The sequence below is a fragment of the Leishmania braziliensis genome, assembly GCF_000002845.2.
Source record: "Leishmania braziliensis MHOM/BR/75/M2904 contig, possible fusion of chromosomes 20 and 34".
Taxonomy (NCBI): Eukaryota; Euglenozoa; class Kinetoplastea; order Trypanosomatida; family Trypanosomatidae; genus Leishmania; species Leishmania braziliensis.
The window spans coordinates 1,030,001-1,047,583 of NC_017947.1; the positions used below are offsets into that span (position 1 = coordinate 1,030,001).

The window sequence follows — 17,583 nt, forward strand, 5'->3', positions numbered from 1 at the left end:
TGTTGTTATTTCGCGTTCAAGGGCCTGTTGAAAGCGACAACACGATGAGTTCTTCGAAGAGTTCGGTGCTCGACCCCATCACGAGTTCGTGTCTCGGAGGTGATCGCCAACACTGCCAGGGGCAGCAGCGGGGGGAAGAGGAGCAGCAGTGGGACATCACAGTTTCTTTTTCGTGTGGCGGATGGTTTCAGATGTACTTCTTTGGCGTCGCTTACGCCCTCATCGACTCTGGCGTGCTGCGGCGCTGGTACTCTGAGGGTAAACGGGTGCGCTTCACTGGTGTGAGTGCTGGTGCCTTGGCAGCTACATGCCTTGCCTCTGGGCAGTACGACATACTATCAGTGAAGAAGTTTTCGTTGGCTGCCGCCGAAGACTATCGTAGCTCTATATTTCATTGGTTTCGTCTGGGGAAGTACCTGATGGCCGCCATCGACGACTTCGGCGCCAGCTTGCGCGCTATCGACACTGACCCGCGCATGCGTCAGGTACTGGCGAGCGGATCGCTTGAGATTGGCGTGACAGTGCTGCCCAAGCTCAGGTCGCATCTGATTAACAGTTTTTCTAGCTACGCCGCCATCCGCGAGACGCTTATTGCGTCCTGCTGCCTCGTGCCGCTGGTCGGTCTGCCATTCAAGATGGAGAGCACCGGTGAGTGGTGCGCCGATGGCGGGATTAGCAACTTTACGCCCCGCATGGGCGAAGAGAACACCATCTCTGTTTCTGCCATGTACTTCCAGGATGCATCGGTGCGGCCCCGCGTGTTTGTGCCGTCATGGTGGGCTCTGCGTCCGCCAAACACGAGGAAGTACAACAATCTTTTCTGGATGGGTTACAACGATATGATCGACTATCTCGTCTCCGCGGGGCACCTTAGCGTGCAGAATGGTAACGACCTACTGAAGCAGGAGGTCGATTTCAGCGTACACGACTCCTACCTGGACGTTGCCTTCACCTTTTTCATGGAGCTCATGATGTTGATCTTCATCAGGCCCGTTGTCATCGTGTTTGTCTACGTGGAACTCGCCATCTCAATAGCGTGGTGGGTAGCCAAGGGCGTTCTAACAGGGGATGGCATCTCGTTCCGTAATTTCTACGAGGGCTTCCGTAACACCATCTCGCTCCGCACGTTGGGGCGGCTCATTTTCGGCCCTAGGATTTCGAGCAACGAGGAGCGACTCTCTCGGCAAAGTCGAGTGTTTCGCGTGTTCAAGCCGGTAGCGCTAGGCGGCAATGAAAAGACTGGCCGTGAGTGCTGGAGTCCTAGCGGAGCGGTGCTGCTCGACCGCGTGCCCATGCTCTCACCCAAGGCGCAGCGCGCTGCTCATCTTCCTCGCAAGTAAATGAAAGGCGGGAGAGCAGGAACACACACAAACACCCCCTCCCCCCCCCCCCCACACACACAAACACTTGGTAGGAGATGTTCCTCTTACCAGCTCTCTTTTTTCAATTTACTATCGGCTGCTTTCTATATGATGAGACTCTCGATAGGGAAGTTAGGCGTAGGAAATGGTGATTTCATTTTGCTTGAGGCATCCCCTCGGCGGGAAAACTCTGCGTGCAAAACGAGAACACAAAGGAGCATGAGATCCACCCTTTTCCAGTTCCACACTCCGTGGGCAGGATGCGTGCGCGGAAGCGAAACAGAGAAGACGTTCATGTGTGCCCACGAGCAGCGCAGAAGCTGCGTGGTGCGTTTTAGGAAAGAGTTGAAGAGCGCGCTGGTGAAAGAAATAGCACTACTTTCGCGCTGACTAGAAGGTAGGGAACAATGACCGACCTTCTAATCAATCTTTCTCTCTCTCTTGCATCTCCCCGAGCTGATCGTTTTCCCATTCTTCATACAGCTGCTGGTACGTGTGTTTTCCCTTCACCCGGAACCGAAGCGGAGCACATGAACCGGGGCGCACGTGCTGTAATCGATACTCTTTCGCTTTCTCACGCCTTAGTTATTGTTTTTTTTTTTTGCTTGAACTCGCCTGCAAGTCAAGAGCGACCACTTCTTTCAGTTTTTTTTTTGTTTTTGGTCTTCTTCCTATCGTTTTCTTTCAGTGACTTGCCACCTACTACTCTCGGTGTGGCAGTCCAGCATGCCAGTAGGGTACCTTGTCCGCTCTGTGGGGGGGGGAAGCCAAGGAGCTCCCACCCCTGCACGCACTAAACCGGCTCTCGTGGTGACGGGGTCAAGTGTCCCAGGCGCAGTCAAGCCAGTGCCATTCATCGCGACTGATGTCGGCAGTCAGGCCTTGGATGGCGCTGCGTCGGAGAGACCTGCGAGGCGGATGGGTGGGCGTAGTTGGAAGCAGAGGAGGTGCTCCGGTGGTGGAGTGGGCGCATTGCTGTGGCGCGTGTCTACGGCTGGTTCGCACAACACGGTGGACCTGTCACAGGCCCCGAGTGATGGTGGTGGTGGAGAGCGGTGCTTGTTTCATGCCAGAGAATGGGCGTGCTGAAGAGAAAAAACATCCTCGCCTGCGACTCTCTTACCGTTCTACTTGCCTTTTTTGATGTAACGGATTACGATACTCGAGCACAAATATGGTTTGTGTGTGGCAGTTCTAGTCCCTCCTCCGTAGTTTTTTCTTTTCTACTTCTTTGCCCAGATCATGTATTGCCACCTTGGTGGTGGTGGTTAGTTTTTATTGGAGTGGTAGACAATCGAAAAGAAAGACACGGTAACAGGCTGAATGAAAAGATCCCGTCCACCTTTTTCCTCTCTGTGTGCAAGCAATACCGCACCCGGGAAACTGGCAACGAGAGCACCGCACCATGCATGTGCGAAGGAGGAAGGAACATGTTGTAGCGCGGATGAGCAGAAGTGTAAGGTTTGCTTGTGTTTCTGTTTGTGGGTATGTACACTGGTGCTGTGATTGCTGTATTGAGGTCACCTCACCTCAATTTGGTGTGTTGTTATTTGCCCCTCCCTCCCCCTCCCCCCTCTTCTCTTTTTGGAAATGTGTCTCCTTCCATTCACCACCCTTCGCCTTTTCAGCGTTTTTTTTTTCTTATTTTCTCTCTGACCGCGTTCCTTTTTTTTTTTTTGCATCCTCTTCTTTGTTAGTCTAACGTTGTTCTCCGCCTTTCCCCTTTTATTGTATTGTATTTGCCCTCCCACGTGACTTCTAAGACTTATCCGCCTTTGGTGGACGTCTTCCTTCTTTTTTTCGTTTATGGCGTCCGCCTTCTCCATACCGTCTCGCTCGCCTGCTCACAGCGCCATCTGTGGTTGCGTACATGAGCCCTCTCACTCCTAGTTTTCTCTGTTTGTGCGTGTGTGTTTTGTTGTTTTTCGATTATATTGCTCGTAGCGCCACACGTTGGTGAGTACCTGCACCTCTCGCCTAATGGTAGGCAAACGTTTTCTCTATTATGATTAGCATTTATGATTTATTATCATTAGTTTCGAGGGAGGGGCGAGATGCGATGCTTCTTCGCATGGTGGCTGTGCTCTTTCACGAAAGTCGTTGTCTTTTAGTTTCTTTGTTTCCTCTTTCTGCCTTCGCTTTCATTTTTTCCTCTTTGCCTCACTCATTTGCCGTTCTCTCTTCTTCAGCTTGTGTTAACGTCTGTGTGATTCACCCCGAAGTTTGTCCATACGCGGTGTCGTCAGCGTAGTTCTCTTCGTACCTTGACCGTGCCGATCCTGCTTGTGTTTGCAATTCTCCTCTTGCTCGGAATGGGGGTGGCAGTGGGAGCGTATATCTGTGTTCTTATATGCCCCAGCCTTTCCTGGACTTCTTTTCCTGTTAGACTGCGGTATGCCGCATGTGAGGTGAGGCTTGAGGGAGGAGGGCTCACGTACTTTGCTGTCATACACAAGTGTGAGCTCCTACGGTGTCTTTCCTCGATTGTCTCCTTCAAAAGCTGCCCTTGCTGCAGGAGAATAAACCGGTATAGCTGCGGCGCCGGATACCTGGAAGCGATCATCCCAAGGAGGAGGAAAAGGACTCGATGGCACTTCAATAAATATGTATAGACAAGGTACTGTGGGAGCTCTCCCCCTCCTCTTTTGCAAGCTGTCTTGCAAATTGCCCCCCAGCTGAATGATGTCTGGGGGTAGGACTGCGTTTGATATAGCTGTCTAGCTCTCACTTTCCTCCCCCCTTTCTCTCCGTTATCGTGTCTCCTCCACCTCTTCTACCTTTGCTCGTCACCACCTCTCTCCTCCTCTTTGGCGCTCGGCGCTTTTGTTGTTGTTATGTATTTTTTTTTTGCCTGCTTTATGGACCTCGATGATGTTTGTCGTGGTCGCTTTTTTGGATGTTATCGCTTTCCTCCCCACCACTACCGCCACGACTCTTTCGTTTCAGGCCGACGTGTCGTGTTTGGCCGACTCGTGCTCCACATGCTAAATTCCCATCTCCATGGCTCTCGTTCTGCGCTTCTCGTTGTCTCTCTCTTTTGTGTGTGTGTGTGCTTTCCGTTCTCATGGAATTAAGTGGTGTCCCCGCCTTGTCTCTTTCCTCCCTCACTGCTGTCTTTCCCGCTTCTCATCCCTCTTTTGAGTACCGTGCTTGGGCCACCGTCTTCCTTCTGGCCCCTTTTTATTGCGTCTCGAACTTGTCCGATTCATTGATGTGCGTGCGTGCTGCCGATACGGCGGCGGTGTGTCCTTTGAGGCAAACACATTTTACTAGTCGCACAACGAGGATGCTCAAATTGAACAAGCAACAGAGAGCGAGAGCGAGAGAGAGACGCTGCTCTGAGGATTTCTCTGTGTTGCGGTGGTGCGTATTCTTCACCTTTTTCTTTTTTGTTTGTTTGCGCCTTCGTTACTCCTTTGGGGAGTATCTGCTGTGCCCTCACCCGCACCACTCCTCTTATCTCTTCGTCCGTCACGTGCCAGATGCCGTTACCCTCGTTCGCGCTTCTTGTAGGGATTATTTACCGATCTCTTAGTCCTATTCTCTACGCGCTCGACGCCTCCCTCTTTGCTCTTTTTGTATCCTCTGCCTTTTTTTCCGCACCCTTTGATTCCTTCGTTTGGGATGAGATCTCGCTGTTGCTCCGTAAAAAAAAAAACGTTACAGTACGAGATCTTGTGGTGCTGTGTGACGGAGTTGACGAAACGCATTTGGTGAGGATGGGTGATAAGCTGAGACCCATGGCGACTGCCAGGTGCATATGATCCTCAGTGGGGGGGGGGGACTGTCCTCTACACTGTATCCCACTCTTCAACCCCTCCTTGGAACCTTTTGTTAGTCTTTATTTTTCCAACATGTACTTCTTTAGTGGAAAGGTGTTTTGTTCTTCATCCCTCTATCTCGCTGGATGAGCGGTATGAGCAGCAAGATTGCACTGATTCCCTTCCCAACGCCCCCACTTCTCGCATCTTTCCCACCTCCCTTTCCGTACTCTTTCTCCTGTATCACGCTCACGCCTGATTGTCGTGTATGTGCTGTTATGCAGCCATTTATCCACACAGGATCGAAACCATTATTTTGCATTTTTGTTTGTTTGAGGCAACGCGAGCACTAGTGTCAGTCATTACTTGTGTGCTCCTCAACGTATGCGAATGGCTTGCTCACAAGTGTGGGTAAAGCTTCCTGACTCACCTAATTCGTACGTCTTGCACTCAGCATTACACGGTGTTCTCAAAGAGTGCCCCTAGAGTAGATTGTTCACAGTGTTGCATTCTTGGTTTCAGCGTCCTTGCGTTGTACACTAACCACGTACGTACGCGGTGGCATTTCACACAGGGTCAAACAGAAAACAGAGCACATAAACCCTGCGCATTCTCAGCGTACTTCTGATTGCTTAGGCCGTTATGGAGACCCTTTTCAAGAGCCCGAGTGATCCTCCAGTATAAACGGTTTCTCTTTCTTGTCACTGCGCGCTGAGGCATGTGCACTGGTGAGGTCTACGCGTCTCTGCTGGTGTTAGTGTATTTGTGTGATCCTATGAAGTTTTTTTTTTTGGAGGGGGATCGTTCTTTCTTTTCCTCAATCTGTCTCTGTGCGGTGTCATCAGCAAAACCGCGCTTGGCCTCTGAGTGAAAAAAGAGTCGAGCTGCCGTTGTAGCTGTGCACGTGTTGTCGTTGTTTAACTTGAAAAAAAAAAAGGTGAGGTGGATGTCTACCGCGACTCAGCCTCTCTGCCTTGCTCACCCCCCCTCTCTCTCTAAACCGATTGTTATGCTCGCCGATGCATTTTTCATTGAGGCAAAGAACAACGATTGTCTGTACCGTCCCCGAATCTTTTTTTTTATGAGGTCGGTCTACTTTGGCCCAAACGGCTTTGGCACGTGAGACTGATCGATTTTCTTGGTCAATTCAGCCGTACCTCTCGCATGATGTGTTCTGCATTGCACCCATTCCCGTTTGGTTTTCTGGTTCTTTAGAACTTGACACCTACTGACGATGAGAGGGAGGCCCAATCCCCGCACCATGGGGGAGCCAGGCAGACCTGTTGTTGCCAGTGCAAAGCCACTTCTGGTGGTCAAAGAGTCAAGCGCCTATAACCTGGAGGAGTCAGAGCGATGTATCGCTGCGGATGCCGGTGATCAGATCGTGGATGGCGTCGCGTCCGAGAGACCTGCGACAGGGAACGCGTACATACGATCCATATGGCGGGCGAGGTGTTAGCATGATTCGGGTGTGTCTCACCTGACCCTCACTGCCCACTGGTGTGGGGCGTCTGGGCCACCCCGAGGGATGCACCAAGGGGCGGCTGGCAGAATGGGAGCGTTGCTCTATGGCGTGTCTGCGGCTGCTTCACGCGACGCGACGGGCCAGTGACAGACCCGGGGGAGGGGCAGTGTGGAAATGAACTCGTGCTTCCATGCCAGGGAATGGCTGCGTTGAAATTACTGTGTGACTAGCCTCCGGTGGCATTGCTCCTGCCTTCTTCTGTGTCTTTCTTTGTACCCTGTGTGGCTGTAGGTGACTGTGTGTGTGCATATCGTGTAGTGTGCGTGTGCGTGTGTGTGTGTGTTGTGTTTCACATACGAGAACTCGCCCATGGGCTTTTCCGTCGTACCATTTGCTGAAAATTGACAGGCAATAAAAAAGACCGCCGTAGCAAAGTCGCGATGCCGTGAAGGAAGGCGACCTGGAACCGCTGCAGTGGAGGTAAGCCAGACCTCTAATATGGCGCGCCGCTGCTTCAGATTCTACGTAATCGGCAGTGCTACCCCTCTCCATGGGGGTGGAATGCAGTAGCGATAATTGAAAGTTGTAGGTGTGCATATTTGCACCAGTTAGCTCGCTGCTACCCTTCTATCACCACCCCTCTCTGATGCGCTTTTCATAAGTGTTTTTGGAGAAGGGTTGGTAATGTCTCCTGCGCGTTCATCAGTTACTCATGCATCTTTCTCGCTGAATGCCATTCCTAACACTCTTGCTTATCGTTGAGTTGAACTGTGAGGTGCTCGAAGGATGGTGGCTCGCATCAGTTCAAGTCTATCCCCATCATACGTAGCTGCAGCGTCCGTTACACCGCTAATGCTGTGCTTCACGCGCCGTGCGCTGATGCGGCGCTCTCAGAGGGCTTTAGAACAGAAGTTCAAGAGTCATTGTGGTAGCACTAACCCTGCCACCGACACGTCTGTCGCCGGTAAAGTGAAGGCTGAGTTGAAAAAAATGATCCCTTAACATCTTGCGTGAAGTCGAAGGCGGGCGAGCAGAGGAAAGTTTCGGTAACGTAGACGGAGGGAGGAGAAAAGGCGATTTGAAAGCTCCTCGATTCAGCACTCAGGTCACTCTGATATTTTTTCACTTTTTTTATTGGCTCATTATGGGTCCATGTAGGAGCTCATAGTGTGTTGCCCTCCCTTGAAGTTTTTTGCAACTTGCACGTCGTCCTCCTGTATTTTTATACATGTACCTCTGAAGATTCTTCACTATTGCGTTCTTCTCTCTCGTCATCTGTTTGTCTCCACCACTCATTTGCTTTCATCTCTCACTTGCTGTTGCAGGCCATTGAGGGGGAACGCTCAGGTGAACGTATGCCACTTTTACACCTCCCCTCTTGTCGTTTCGCTTCATTACGTCTGTACTGTTTTTTTTTTTGGTGGTGTTTGTTGTTGTTCTCTGCGGGCACACCTCGAAACACAACTGTCGCTATTTTTCTCCTTTTTCTTCGCTTCTCTTCCCTACATCACCGGCAAAGAAGAGCACGCGTTCAACAACGGTGAAGGCAGTGACGATGTAAAACAGAAAAAAAAACGATGTAGAGTTGGGCTTCCACAGAATTTACTCTCCTCTCTTGAACCTTTTCAGCTAGCCCTCTTCGCTTCTTCTTTTGTGGGTGCGCCTCTTTGCGCGCTTCTTTGCCTCGGTGCAATTCTCAAACGCATATCTTAGGGGGCACCACCCTCCTCCAAAAAACCTTCTCCGTCCTCTCTGTTTTCACTAATATTGCACACTTGTCATGCACTCGTTCGCTTTTGATTCAACCGCATTTTTCTTTCCTTGTTCCTTTTCTTCTATGTATGCCCTGATAACCAGGGCGCCCTCAGCGCGGTATCCAGAGTCCAATCCCCGCACCATGGGGGAGCCAGGCAGACCTATTGTTGCCAGTGCAAAGCCACTTCTGGTGGTCAAAGAGTCAAGCGCCTATAACCTGGAGGAGTCAGAGCGATGTATCGCTGCGGATGCCGGTGATCAGATCGTGGATGGCGTCGCGTCCGAGAGACCTGCGACAGGGAACGCGTACATACGATCCATATGGCGGGCGAGGTGTTAGCATGATTCGGGTGTGTCTCACCTGACCCTCACTGCCCACTGGTGTGGGGCGTCTGGGCCACCCCGAGGGATGCACCAAGGGGCGGCTGGCAGAATGGGAGCGTTGCTCTATGGCGTGTCTGCGGCTGCTTCACGCGACGCGACGGGCCAGTGACAGACCCGGGGGAGGGGCAGTGTGGAAATGAACTCGTGCTTCCATGCCAGGGAATGGCTGCGTTGAAATTACTGTGTGACTAGCCTCCGGTGGCATTGCTCCTGCCTTCTTCTGTGTCTTTCTTTGTACCCTGTGTGGCTGTAGGTGACTGTGTGTGTGTATATCGTGTAGTGTGCGTGTGCGTGTGTGTGTGTGTGTTGTGTTTCACATACGAGAACTCGCCCATGGGCTTTTCCGTCGTACCATTTGCTGAAAATTGACAGGCAATAAAAAAGACCGCCGTAGCAAAGTCGCGATGCCGTGAAGGAAGGCGACCTGGAACCGCTGCAGTGGAGGTAAGCCAGACCTCTAATATGGCGTGCCGCTGCTTCAGATTCTACGTAATCGGCAGTGCTACCCCTCTCCATGGGGGTGGAATGCAGTAGCGATAATTGAAAGTTGTAGGTGTGCATATTTGCACCTGTTAGCTCGCTGCTACCCTTCTATCACCACCCCTCTCTGATGCGCTTTTCATAAGTGTTTTTGGAGAAGGGTTGGTAATGTCTCCTGCGCGTTCATCAGTTACTCATGCATCTTTCTCGCTGAATGCCATTCCTAACACTCTTGCTTATCGTTGAGTTGAACTGTGAGGTGCTCGAAGGATGGTGGCTCGCATCAGTTCAAGTCTATCCCCATCATACGTAGCTGCAGCGTCCGTTACACCGCTAATGCTGTGCTTCACGCGCCGTGCGCTGATGCGGCGCTCTCAGAGGGCTTTAGAACAGAAGTTCAAGAGTCATTGTGGTAGCACTAACCCTGCCACCGACACGTCTGTCGCCGGTAAAGTGAAGGCTGAGTTGAAAAAAATGATCAAGATCCAGCTGGTACTCATCCCTATCTGCGTAGTCCTTATGGTCTGGATGTACCCCACCCCGACCGAGGAGGATGAGAGGCGAATGCGGCTGGAGTATGAACGGAATGCTGGCTGGAAGACGTAGTGCGAAGCTAAACAGCATTATTGGTGTCATTTGCTTTCCTGTTGGCTGGCAGTGCGTGACGTTTGTGACTTGATGTGGGCGCGTGCTTTCGCTGTGGTGTACTCTTTGCTGCCTTTTGTTTTTAACAAATAATAGAGTGAAGGTTTAAGTGCACAAGGAAAAGTAAAACGTCCAAGAGACTCCTCGTGCAGCATTGTGAAGGAATCAGCGCGTGTGGAGTTTGGAGAGCACTCGGCTTTCATCAGGTACAGTTGTTCGTGCCGCAAAAAAAACACACACACACACAAAACAGGGAGTCGAGTGCATCGTCCGGGCGTTGCGTAAGTAGAAGAGTTTATGACTCGTTCCCTCTCTGTCGTCATGGTCAGTGGGGACGCGGAATGACACACCTGCGACGAGACAGGGGGTTAGGGAGTAAGAGCGACGCAAGGAAAAAAAAACCTAAACGCACACCCCTCTTCTCCAACCCACGACTTCTTCTAAGATGAGCTCTCGCGTGCACGACTCACACGACCGCCTTCCACCCCCCCTCCCTGCACAAGCCCGGCAGTTCCCCCTCTCTTAGTCGACGTTTACCGCTCCTCTTTTGACCTGAACGCTCGTGTAGGCCGCGTCCCATTCAGCGCCGAAGGGACGCAGTCGAGAACGCAGCGCTTACAGACACAGAGGAAGTGAACGGTGAACAAGAAGCACGCGACAGCACCTCTACGCCCGGTGCAACGTGGACTCAACTTGCATTCATGTCGTGGCACGGATAGACTTTGCCAGTCATAAATACGTGCTGAAAGTCGAGTGCGTGCAAGCAAAGCCCGGCACCATGTTTCAGAGGTCGTACACTTGGCTCTTCTTCAACAGGATCTTCAAGATCAGCAAACCCCCCGTGACAGGCTACGAGATCGCTGAACTGCCTAATGAAAAAGTGCTCCACGACTTCATGCAGCACTATCGCACGAAGGGGGTAGTGGTCATTGTACACAGTGGCGCCCCGTATGCCGCCGCCTCCGCGGCCTCCTCCGCCGAGACGCGCTCGTCCCCGATAAGTGTGTCACTTGCGTCGTCTGGAATGCACAGCACAACAGCGACTGTGAAGCCAGCATCAACCGCAAAGCCCAATACGAAGCTCCTTCATGATCCTCTTACTCGATCGTTCATCTCTTCCATCAATGCGATGAACCTAGGTAATCCAGAGGAGGTGAAGCTGGCCCTTGTTCCAGGACCGCAAGCGCCATGCTTTGTGGAGGAATACAACGTCATAACCTACCCGACCTCGCTTCTGTTTTTGAATGGGCAGTGCGTTCATCGCGTTGTGGGTGCGCGGACGCGTGAGCTATCGATTAAGTCCCTCTTTATGCTGCGTAATGGAGGACGGAACATCTTCTCGCGCGAGTAGGACGACCGGATGTGCTGTGCGATGCATGTGAACGCTCCCTTGGCGGGTGCTGATGGTGTCCCGCAACTCTCGCACAGTGTGGTGATGAGAAACATATCTGCATGGATTCTTTGGTATTGTCTAGCGGCTCTACAGTTTTGCTTTCTTGATACCGAAAGACGCACTTCTTCTCCTTTCTTTCCCCATAGAAGGTGGTGCTGTAGGCCGTTGGTGCGGAGCAGTTTTGCTTGTCACAAAGACTTCCGTGTAACGGTTACGTCATTACACGTATATATAAAGAAAGGCTAAGACGATGGCGAGTCGCGCCTGTTCTCCATGCAGGTAGCTGTTGCCTGGGGAGAAAAAAGAGAAATGCAGATGAAGCAGCGACTGAGGATGTCTGTGTTGAGCGACACCCCACTGCGCTCTCTGGACACGAGGAATGCAGTGGATCTTCTCTGCGCGAGAGTAGTGAACCGGCGGACACTCGCTGGTGTTCCTTTCCTTCCTCGCAACTACATGCATGAATCGCAGGTGGAAAAATTGTTCTTCCTCGATGCGACTGCACTTCTTATCGTTTTAGTTTCAGCTTCGCTCGACTCCTCGTGAGGTGTCGTATTTCACAACTCTACCCCGCTAGCTTTCCCTTCCCTGCTCTTTCCCCACACACCCACTTCGTTGCAGAAGAGTTCTCTGCGAGTGGTGCCACTTCGCCCTGATCACCTCTCCCTTTGCCACCCCATATCACAGAGGCTTCACAGCCGTTAGCTGAACCCCTTCCCTTCTTCGCGAATGCGTCCCTACCTTCGAGAGTTGTGTGAGTTGAGGTGCTTGTCTGTCTTTCTTGTTTGATCCGTCGCGACCGGCATGCCACGGACGATAGTCGCGCGTACTTCTTCGGCAGCATACAGCGTCGACAGCATCTAGTTGAGCCACCGCCTGAGTGTTTCTCTTGTAGCAATAGACGGCAACGAGCCTGTCTCCGAAAGGGGCGGACTGCGTGTCGCTCGCGTTCCCACTGCCACGGAGACCAAAGCTTAAGCGCACATGTATCGACTGGGTTCTCTCGTCGTTCTCACAATGCCCAGGCAGAGTGGTGGATTGTTTGAGGGAGATGCGGCACTAAGTAGTGCACCTTGAGCGTCACTGTCTGCAGTCGGCTTACCAGAATCTTTGTTTTTCCCGATCCCGCTAGGGTTCTCTCCCATAGCCTGAATCAGCTGCTTATGACCAGCTCAACGCCGTTGTCGGGGCTTTTGTTGTGATGTGAACCGCGGGACGTGTATATGGACTCAATGCCGAATCAAGGCACCCGTAGTTGAAGCGATGTTGCGCAGACCAGCACACTGGCGGACATATCTCGGTGAGTGGAGGCATGTTAGTCCCTCGACACCGACAGGGCCAATGTCGTTGGCATGCACTGCAGGGTGGGAGAAAGTCAGACTGGTGTCATGTTCTCTTCCCTGCTCTTCCACTTATACGCTCGAACGTCTTCAAATGCCAGCGAGGCGACACGCTTCTTTGATCAGGACCGCGCATGATACGGCGTCAGTAAGACGTCCCTCTTCCAACGCTACTATGGGAAGTAGTTCGGTCAAATTCTGTGCGAGCAAGGTGCCGGGCTGGCAAGCTCGAACTTTGTTTCCCTGTCGGCCGACCATCAGCGCAGTGAGATGCACGTTCGTCTTTGCATCTCTCAACGATAACCACATGATGCCGACCTCTTGCTGAGGTCGTGAAGTTTGCGTTGTACCGACGATGCACCTTTGCTTTCACCCTCAAGGATCTGCGTGCGTGTTACCTCTGGTTCTACGAAAGCCTCTTCTTAATCATTCAATAGGGTGCTTCAGGGGGGGGAGCTCGATGTGGTCAATGAGGCTGCCGTATGCAAGACTGTGGATCTCTCTGAGACTGGGATAAGCGGGGGCAGTGGTGCGGGATGGGGAAAGCAACATGCGACGTATCGCGACAGAGATGAGAGTGGAGGGTGTATTTGTGTGTATGTATGTGGGATACAGGCTGTGCAGTGAGCTCTCTCTCTGCCTGTGCGTTGCCCTGCTTACATTCTTATTACTATTGGGCAGCCGATCTTGCCTGGTGCCGCTTCACAAATGAGCAAGCGTCTGCCACCACTTTTTTGTTTTGGGACATGCCCGTACGTATCATCGCTACTTGCGACAACAACTGATGTCTTATTCCCTCTCTCATCTCTGAAGATACTCACCGCTACCAGGTCTCTTGAAATGTGTCCTTCTCTCCTTATGCTTTACTGCTCCATTCAATACCGCTTATTGCCGAGCTCAGCCCCTCCCAGCGCTTCTTTTTTTTTTTTATCTCTGCGCCGTTTACTGCTGTTTCTCCTTGGCTTCTGTCGCACCTCCTTTGCTCTGCATGGGTAACTGCTTCGTTTGCTTTAGAGGAGAATTGATGTTTTGCATTGCGTTGCTGTTGTTGCGGCTGTCACACTGTCCTGCTGTGAGTGTGGCAGCTCAGCATGCCAGTAGGGTACCTTGTCCGCTCTGTGGGTGGAAGCCAAGGAGCTCCCACCCCTGCACGCACTAAACCGGCTCTCGTGGTGACGGGGTCAAGTGTCCCAGGCGCAGTCAAGCCAGTGCCATTCATCGCGACTGATGTCGGCAGTCAGGCCTTGGATGGCGCTGCGTCGGAGAGACCTGCGAGGCGGATGGGTGGGCGTAGTTGGAAGCAGAGGAGGTGCTCCGGTGGTGGAGTGAGCGCATTGTTGTGGCGCGTGTCTACGGCTGGTTCGCACAACACGGTGGACCTGTCACAGGCCCCGAGTGATGGTGGTGGTGGTGGAGAGCGGTGCTTGTTTCATGCCAGAGAATGGGCGTGCTGAAGAAAAAAGGCTTCTGTGGTGAGCGATAAAGCAATGTGTCACTTCTCCTGCTTCACAATACGTGTATTTGTGCTGCTTTCACGAATTCAAGAGTAAACTCGCAACACCAGAGTCTACCTCTGGAGTCCAAAGGGCTTCTGAGTGACCCACCTTTTATTGGAGGCTCTTCTATCCTACACTTCTCGCTGCACATGAGCCGCGTCATAGAGCTATGTCGTGCTGCACAGGAGGAAATGATGAGACGACAGCCAGAGGGACGAAGAGAGAATGGTCAGTGACTCCTTCATTATGTATTGCTTTACGCTTCTTACACTTCATTCACTTGCACGCCGTTGCTAAGCTCGCACTCATCCCCACCCCCATCATTTCTCGCTTCTCTGCCGTCATCGAGTGCCCTCAGCTACTTCAAAGTGGAAGAAAGGGCCATACAGAAGCATCTCCGAAGGTGTATACACCTCTCCTCGTGGGACGATAGCAAGAGGAGATCTCTCATCTGTTTTACTCTGCGCACTTCGGTTTCTGTTCTCTCTTCTAGAGGTCTCGTCTGCTCCTTATGGCTTCTTTGACTACTCAGAGGCGCGGGGTGGCTATTGCCTCTTACCGATGCGAAGATCGCGTCTTTCCCGTGCTCCCCACAGCACACCCCTTGTCGGTGCGGCGGCGTGAGGTGCAGCGCTTCCTGAAGGGTGATGACATCCATGGCCGCCGTGCCTGGAACCCCTCAACGAAGGACGAACTTCATCCTTTTCCCCAGCCAGCTCTAACCCACACCACTACTTGTTACAACGGCGTCGACGTAGTCTCCACTCACTTCCCCGAGACGGTGAAAGGCACAGCCTTTCTCAGAATGCAGGAAACGGTGCTGCCGGCTGTGTGGACGCACAACCGTGACCGCGCCTGCGCCTCTGCGAAGCGCCACACGTATCGGTGTGAGGCGTTAATGCATCAGGAAGCCCCCCTTAGCTATCTTGCCACTGTCATCCGCGACGACAGCAGCCCTAAAAGGAAGCGGCTTCGGGAGGGGTGGTGTGCGAGCAGGACCCTGGAGGGGTTTCACCGCAACCACCACATAGCTCCGGCCCCCGAGGACATGTCACATGCCGAGGCCCACCGTGAGCTAAACAAGACGCTAACGGCGAGGCTTAGTGGGGGGTATGTAAGTCCGTACGACAGGGTGAAGCTGCTCAACTCGTCGCGCAAAATGCAGAGAGAGCTCAAGGAGAACGCGACTGCCGAGAGCCTCGTCGCCTTTTACGCTTCCCAGCCGGGTCCTGCGGTGTTCAAGATGAGCAACGCTGACGAGTGGTGGGACATGGATCCCGTAGCTGTGACGCGCGATATGACGGTGCGCGCAGAAGCGACGAAGGCGAACCCGTACAGCACAATCTTCCGTAGCAACGTCTCTGTGACCACCACGCGCAAGCCACAGCGTGTATAGCACGCCTGGCGATGACTTCTTTGGTTCATGTACGGCACTCAAATGCCTTCTCGCACCTTTGCCTGACACAGCAATCGCGAGCACGGACGAACAAAGCTGACGGGCTGCTGGGCTTACCCATTGACGCACCTTTATATGTATATGTGGCTGTTTGTATATACGCGTCTATCTCCGCCTGTGTGGGCGTGTTTTTCCTTCCTTCTTTCTGGTATACATTACAAAGCACACGACGCACAAGGCACTACGGAATAAAATGACCCGGTAAGCGGTGGATCTTCTAAGCATTGTGTGGCAGCGTTCGAAACCTTTTCGCACCTTGTTCGTTGTGACTCTGTTGAGGAAGCCATTTCTGACGCTCTGTGGTTCCGATGCTGCGAACACGGTCGCTTGCACGCACATAACACGCGAACAACTGCGATGTTTCCACTTCATTTCCACGCATTGTCACTCTTCCCATTTGCGCAACTGTCAACACAAGCCCACACGCAGTCTTTCACTTCACGGTGGTGCGTCATCGATTTTTTTTTTCTTTTTTTTTTTTTTTGCCGAGCTGAGCGGTCAGAGTGTCTAGAGAAAGGTACAAACAAACCCTAAACCACGCTCGAATAGACTCCATCTTCGCTGGTTGTGGTGTCGTTGACAGCATCACACACGGCACCTCGTGTCGCCCTATCCTATCGATCTTCGCGCGTACGAACGCGCACAACGACCCTTCCATGAATTGCGACCCGCAGAATGCGCTACTGCTAGAGCAGACGGCGCAGAAGACAAAGCGTCTGCTTTTCCTCCGTAGTCCATCTGGAGTGAACGGCATTCGCAGCTTTAGCCGATCTCTTGGCATAGCCGACGACCTCGGCGGCACGCAAGTGTCAGCGGGGGAGCTGCGGCGGGCGCTTCAGGACAACAACGTGTCACTCGAGGAGCACGAGATTCAGAACATCTTCACAGTGCTCGATCGCAACGGTAAGGGCTCGATTGATCCGACAGAGTTCATCGCTGTCATGTGCAATAACCTCAGTCCGTTGCGCAAGGTGTGGTTGCAGCGTGTGTGGCGTGCCTTCATCAAGGACCCTGAAGACGGCTCAGTTGAAGTACGAGAGCTGCAGCGACAGTTCATCGCGGAAAATCACCCTGCCGTCCTGCGCCACGAGTTGACCGCAGCGGAGGTGCGCAAAGACTTTGCATCCACCTTCAGCGAGATCACCAATCCAGAGGGAAAGGTCAGCGCGCAGGAGTTCTGGGAGTACTACGCTGGCGTTTCGGTTTCTTGCAACGACGACGACTCCTTCGTAGCCCTTCTCCGTGGTGTGTGGCCGTTGCCGGGCGTGTCGCACGACTTATCCACCTCGCTTGCAAAGGGCAAGGCGCAGTACCAAGTCTCCTACCACACGGAGCAGAGTTTAGCAGAGAAGACGGCTGTCGCTCACCGCAAGGAGGCACTATCGGCCCTGATGACGATGATTCGCTGTGATCACGCACCTGTCATCCTCAGTAGCGGCGCTGCTGCCCGCAGCTTGTGTCTCTCTCTAGCGAAAGCGGACGAGTCATGCGGCGGCTTTGTGCGTGAGGCTGCGTTCTTAGGTGCGCTGCAGCAGCACCGTCTCTACGTACCGAACCCATCCCTGTTAGAGTGCCTAGACACGAATGGAGATGGGTCAGTCGACATCAGGTACTACGAAGCACTCCTGTTGCCTTCCCCGTCTGCCGCGCGTCTCATGCTGCTGGCACGGCTGTGGTCGCGGTGCTTCGAGAACAAAGACACTGCCTATAGTGTGCCCGTGCAGGAGCTGCACCGAAAATACCATCCCTCGAGTCCGGCTGACAAAGACGCCTTTCTCACCGCCTGGGATGTGCGAACGGCCATGGGTGGCAAGGTCCAGTTGGAGGAACTTGTGCAGTGGTACGTGCCGCAGAGCGCAGCGGTGCAGCGCGACAAAGACTTTGAGGAACTCCTGCACCGGCAGTGGGGCATGTACCACGGTTAGGGTCGTATGCGTTGCGTCTGCATATCGCTGCGTACGGTAGTTGCAGGCACGTCTGCCTTTATGCTGCAGCTGTTGTTTTCTGATATGTAAACGAAAGGGGGCCACTATTCTGCTCGTAACCA

The 17,583-nt window shown here is 52.8% G+C and overlaps 5 protein-coding genes across 5 annotated transcripts; all 5 read left to right on the forward strand.

Annotated features, from left to right (window-relative positions):
* Nucleotides 1-44: 44 nt before the first annotated feature.
* Nucleotides 45-1,340, forward strand: LBRM_20_2490 (conserved hypothetical protein; the record flags this gene model as incomplete). Its single annotated transcript, XM_001564480.1, has 1 exon — nucleotides 45-1,340. One exon carries the CDS (start codon nucleotides 45-47, stop codon nucleotides 1,338-1,340), a length of 1,296 nt encoding a protein of 431 aa, XP_001564530.1.
* Nucleotides 1,341-9,542: 8,202 nt separating this feature from the next.
* LBRM_20_2500 (conserved hypothetical protein) lies at nucleotides 9,543-9,812 on the forward strand (the record flags this gene model as incomplete). The annotated part of the gene is made up of 1 exon (XM_001564481.1): nucleotides 9,543-9,812. The coding sequence occupies one exon, from the start codon at nucleotides 9,543-9,545 to the stop codon at nucleotides 9,810-9,812; it is 270 nt and encodes an 89-aa protein (XP_001564531.1).
* Nucleotides 9,813-10,629: 817 nt separating this feature from the next.
* LBRM_20_2510 (conserved hypothetical protein) lies at nucleotides 10,630-11,202 on the forward strand (the record flags this gene model as incomplete). Its single annotated transcript, XM_001564482.2, has 1 exon — nucleotides 10,630-11,202. One exon carries the CDS (start codon nucleotides 10,630-10,632, stop codon nucleotides 11,200-11,202), a length of 573 nt encoding a protein of 190 aa, XP_001564532.1.
* A 3,389-nt stretch (nucleotides 11,203-14,591) lies between these two features.
* Nucleotides 14,592-15,476, forward strand: LBRM_20_2520 (conserved hypothetical protein; the record flags this gene model as incomplete). The annotated part of the gene is made up of 1 exon (XM_001564483.1): nucleotides 14,592-15,476. One exon carries the CDS (start codon nucleotides 14,592-14,594, stop codon nucleotides 15,474-15,476), a length of 885 nt encoding a protein of 294 aa, XP_001564533.1.
* Nucleotides 15,477-16,192: 716 nt separating this feature from the next.
* Nucleotides 16,193-17,461, forward strand: LBRM_20_2530 (conserved hypothetical protein; the record flags this gene model as incomplete). The annotated part of the gene is made up of 1 exon (XM_001564484.2): nucleotides 16,193-17,461. One exon carries the CDS (start codon nucleotides 16,193-16,195, stop codon nucleotides 17,459-17,461), a length of 1,269 nt encoding a protein of 422 aa, XP_001564534.1.
* Nucleotides 17,462-17,583: the final 122 nt, after the last annotated feature.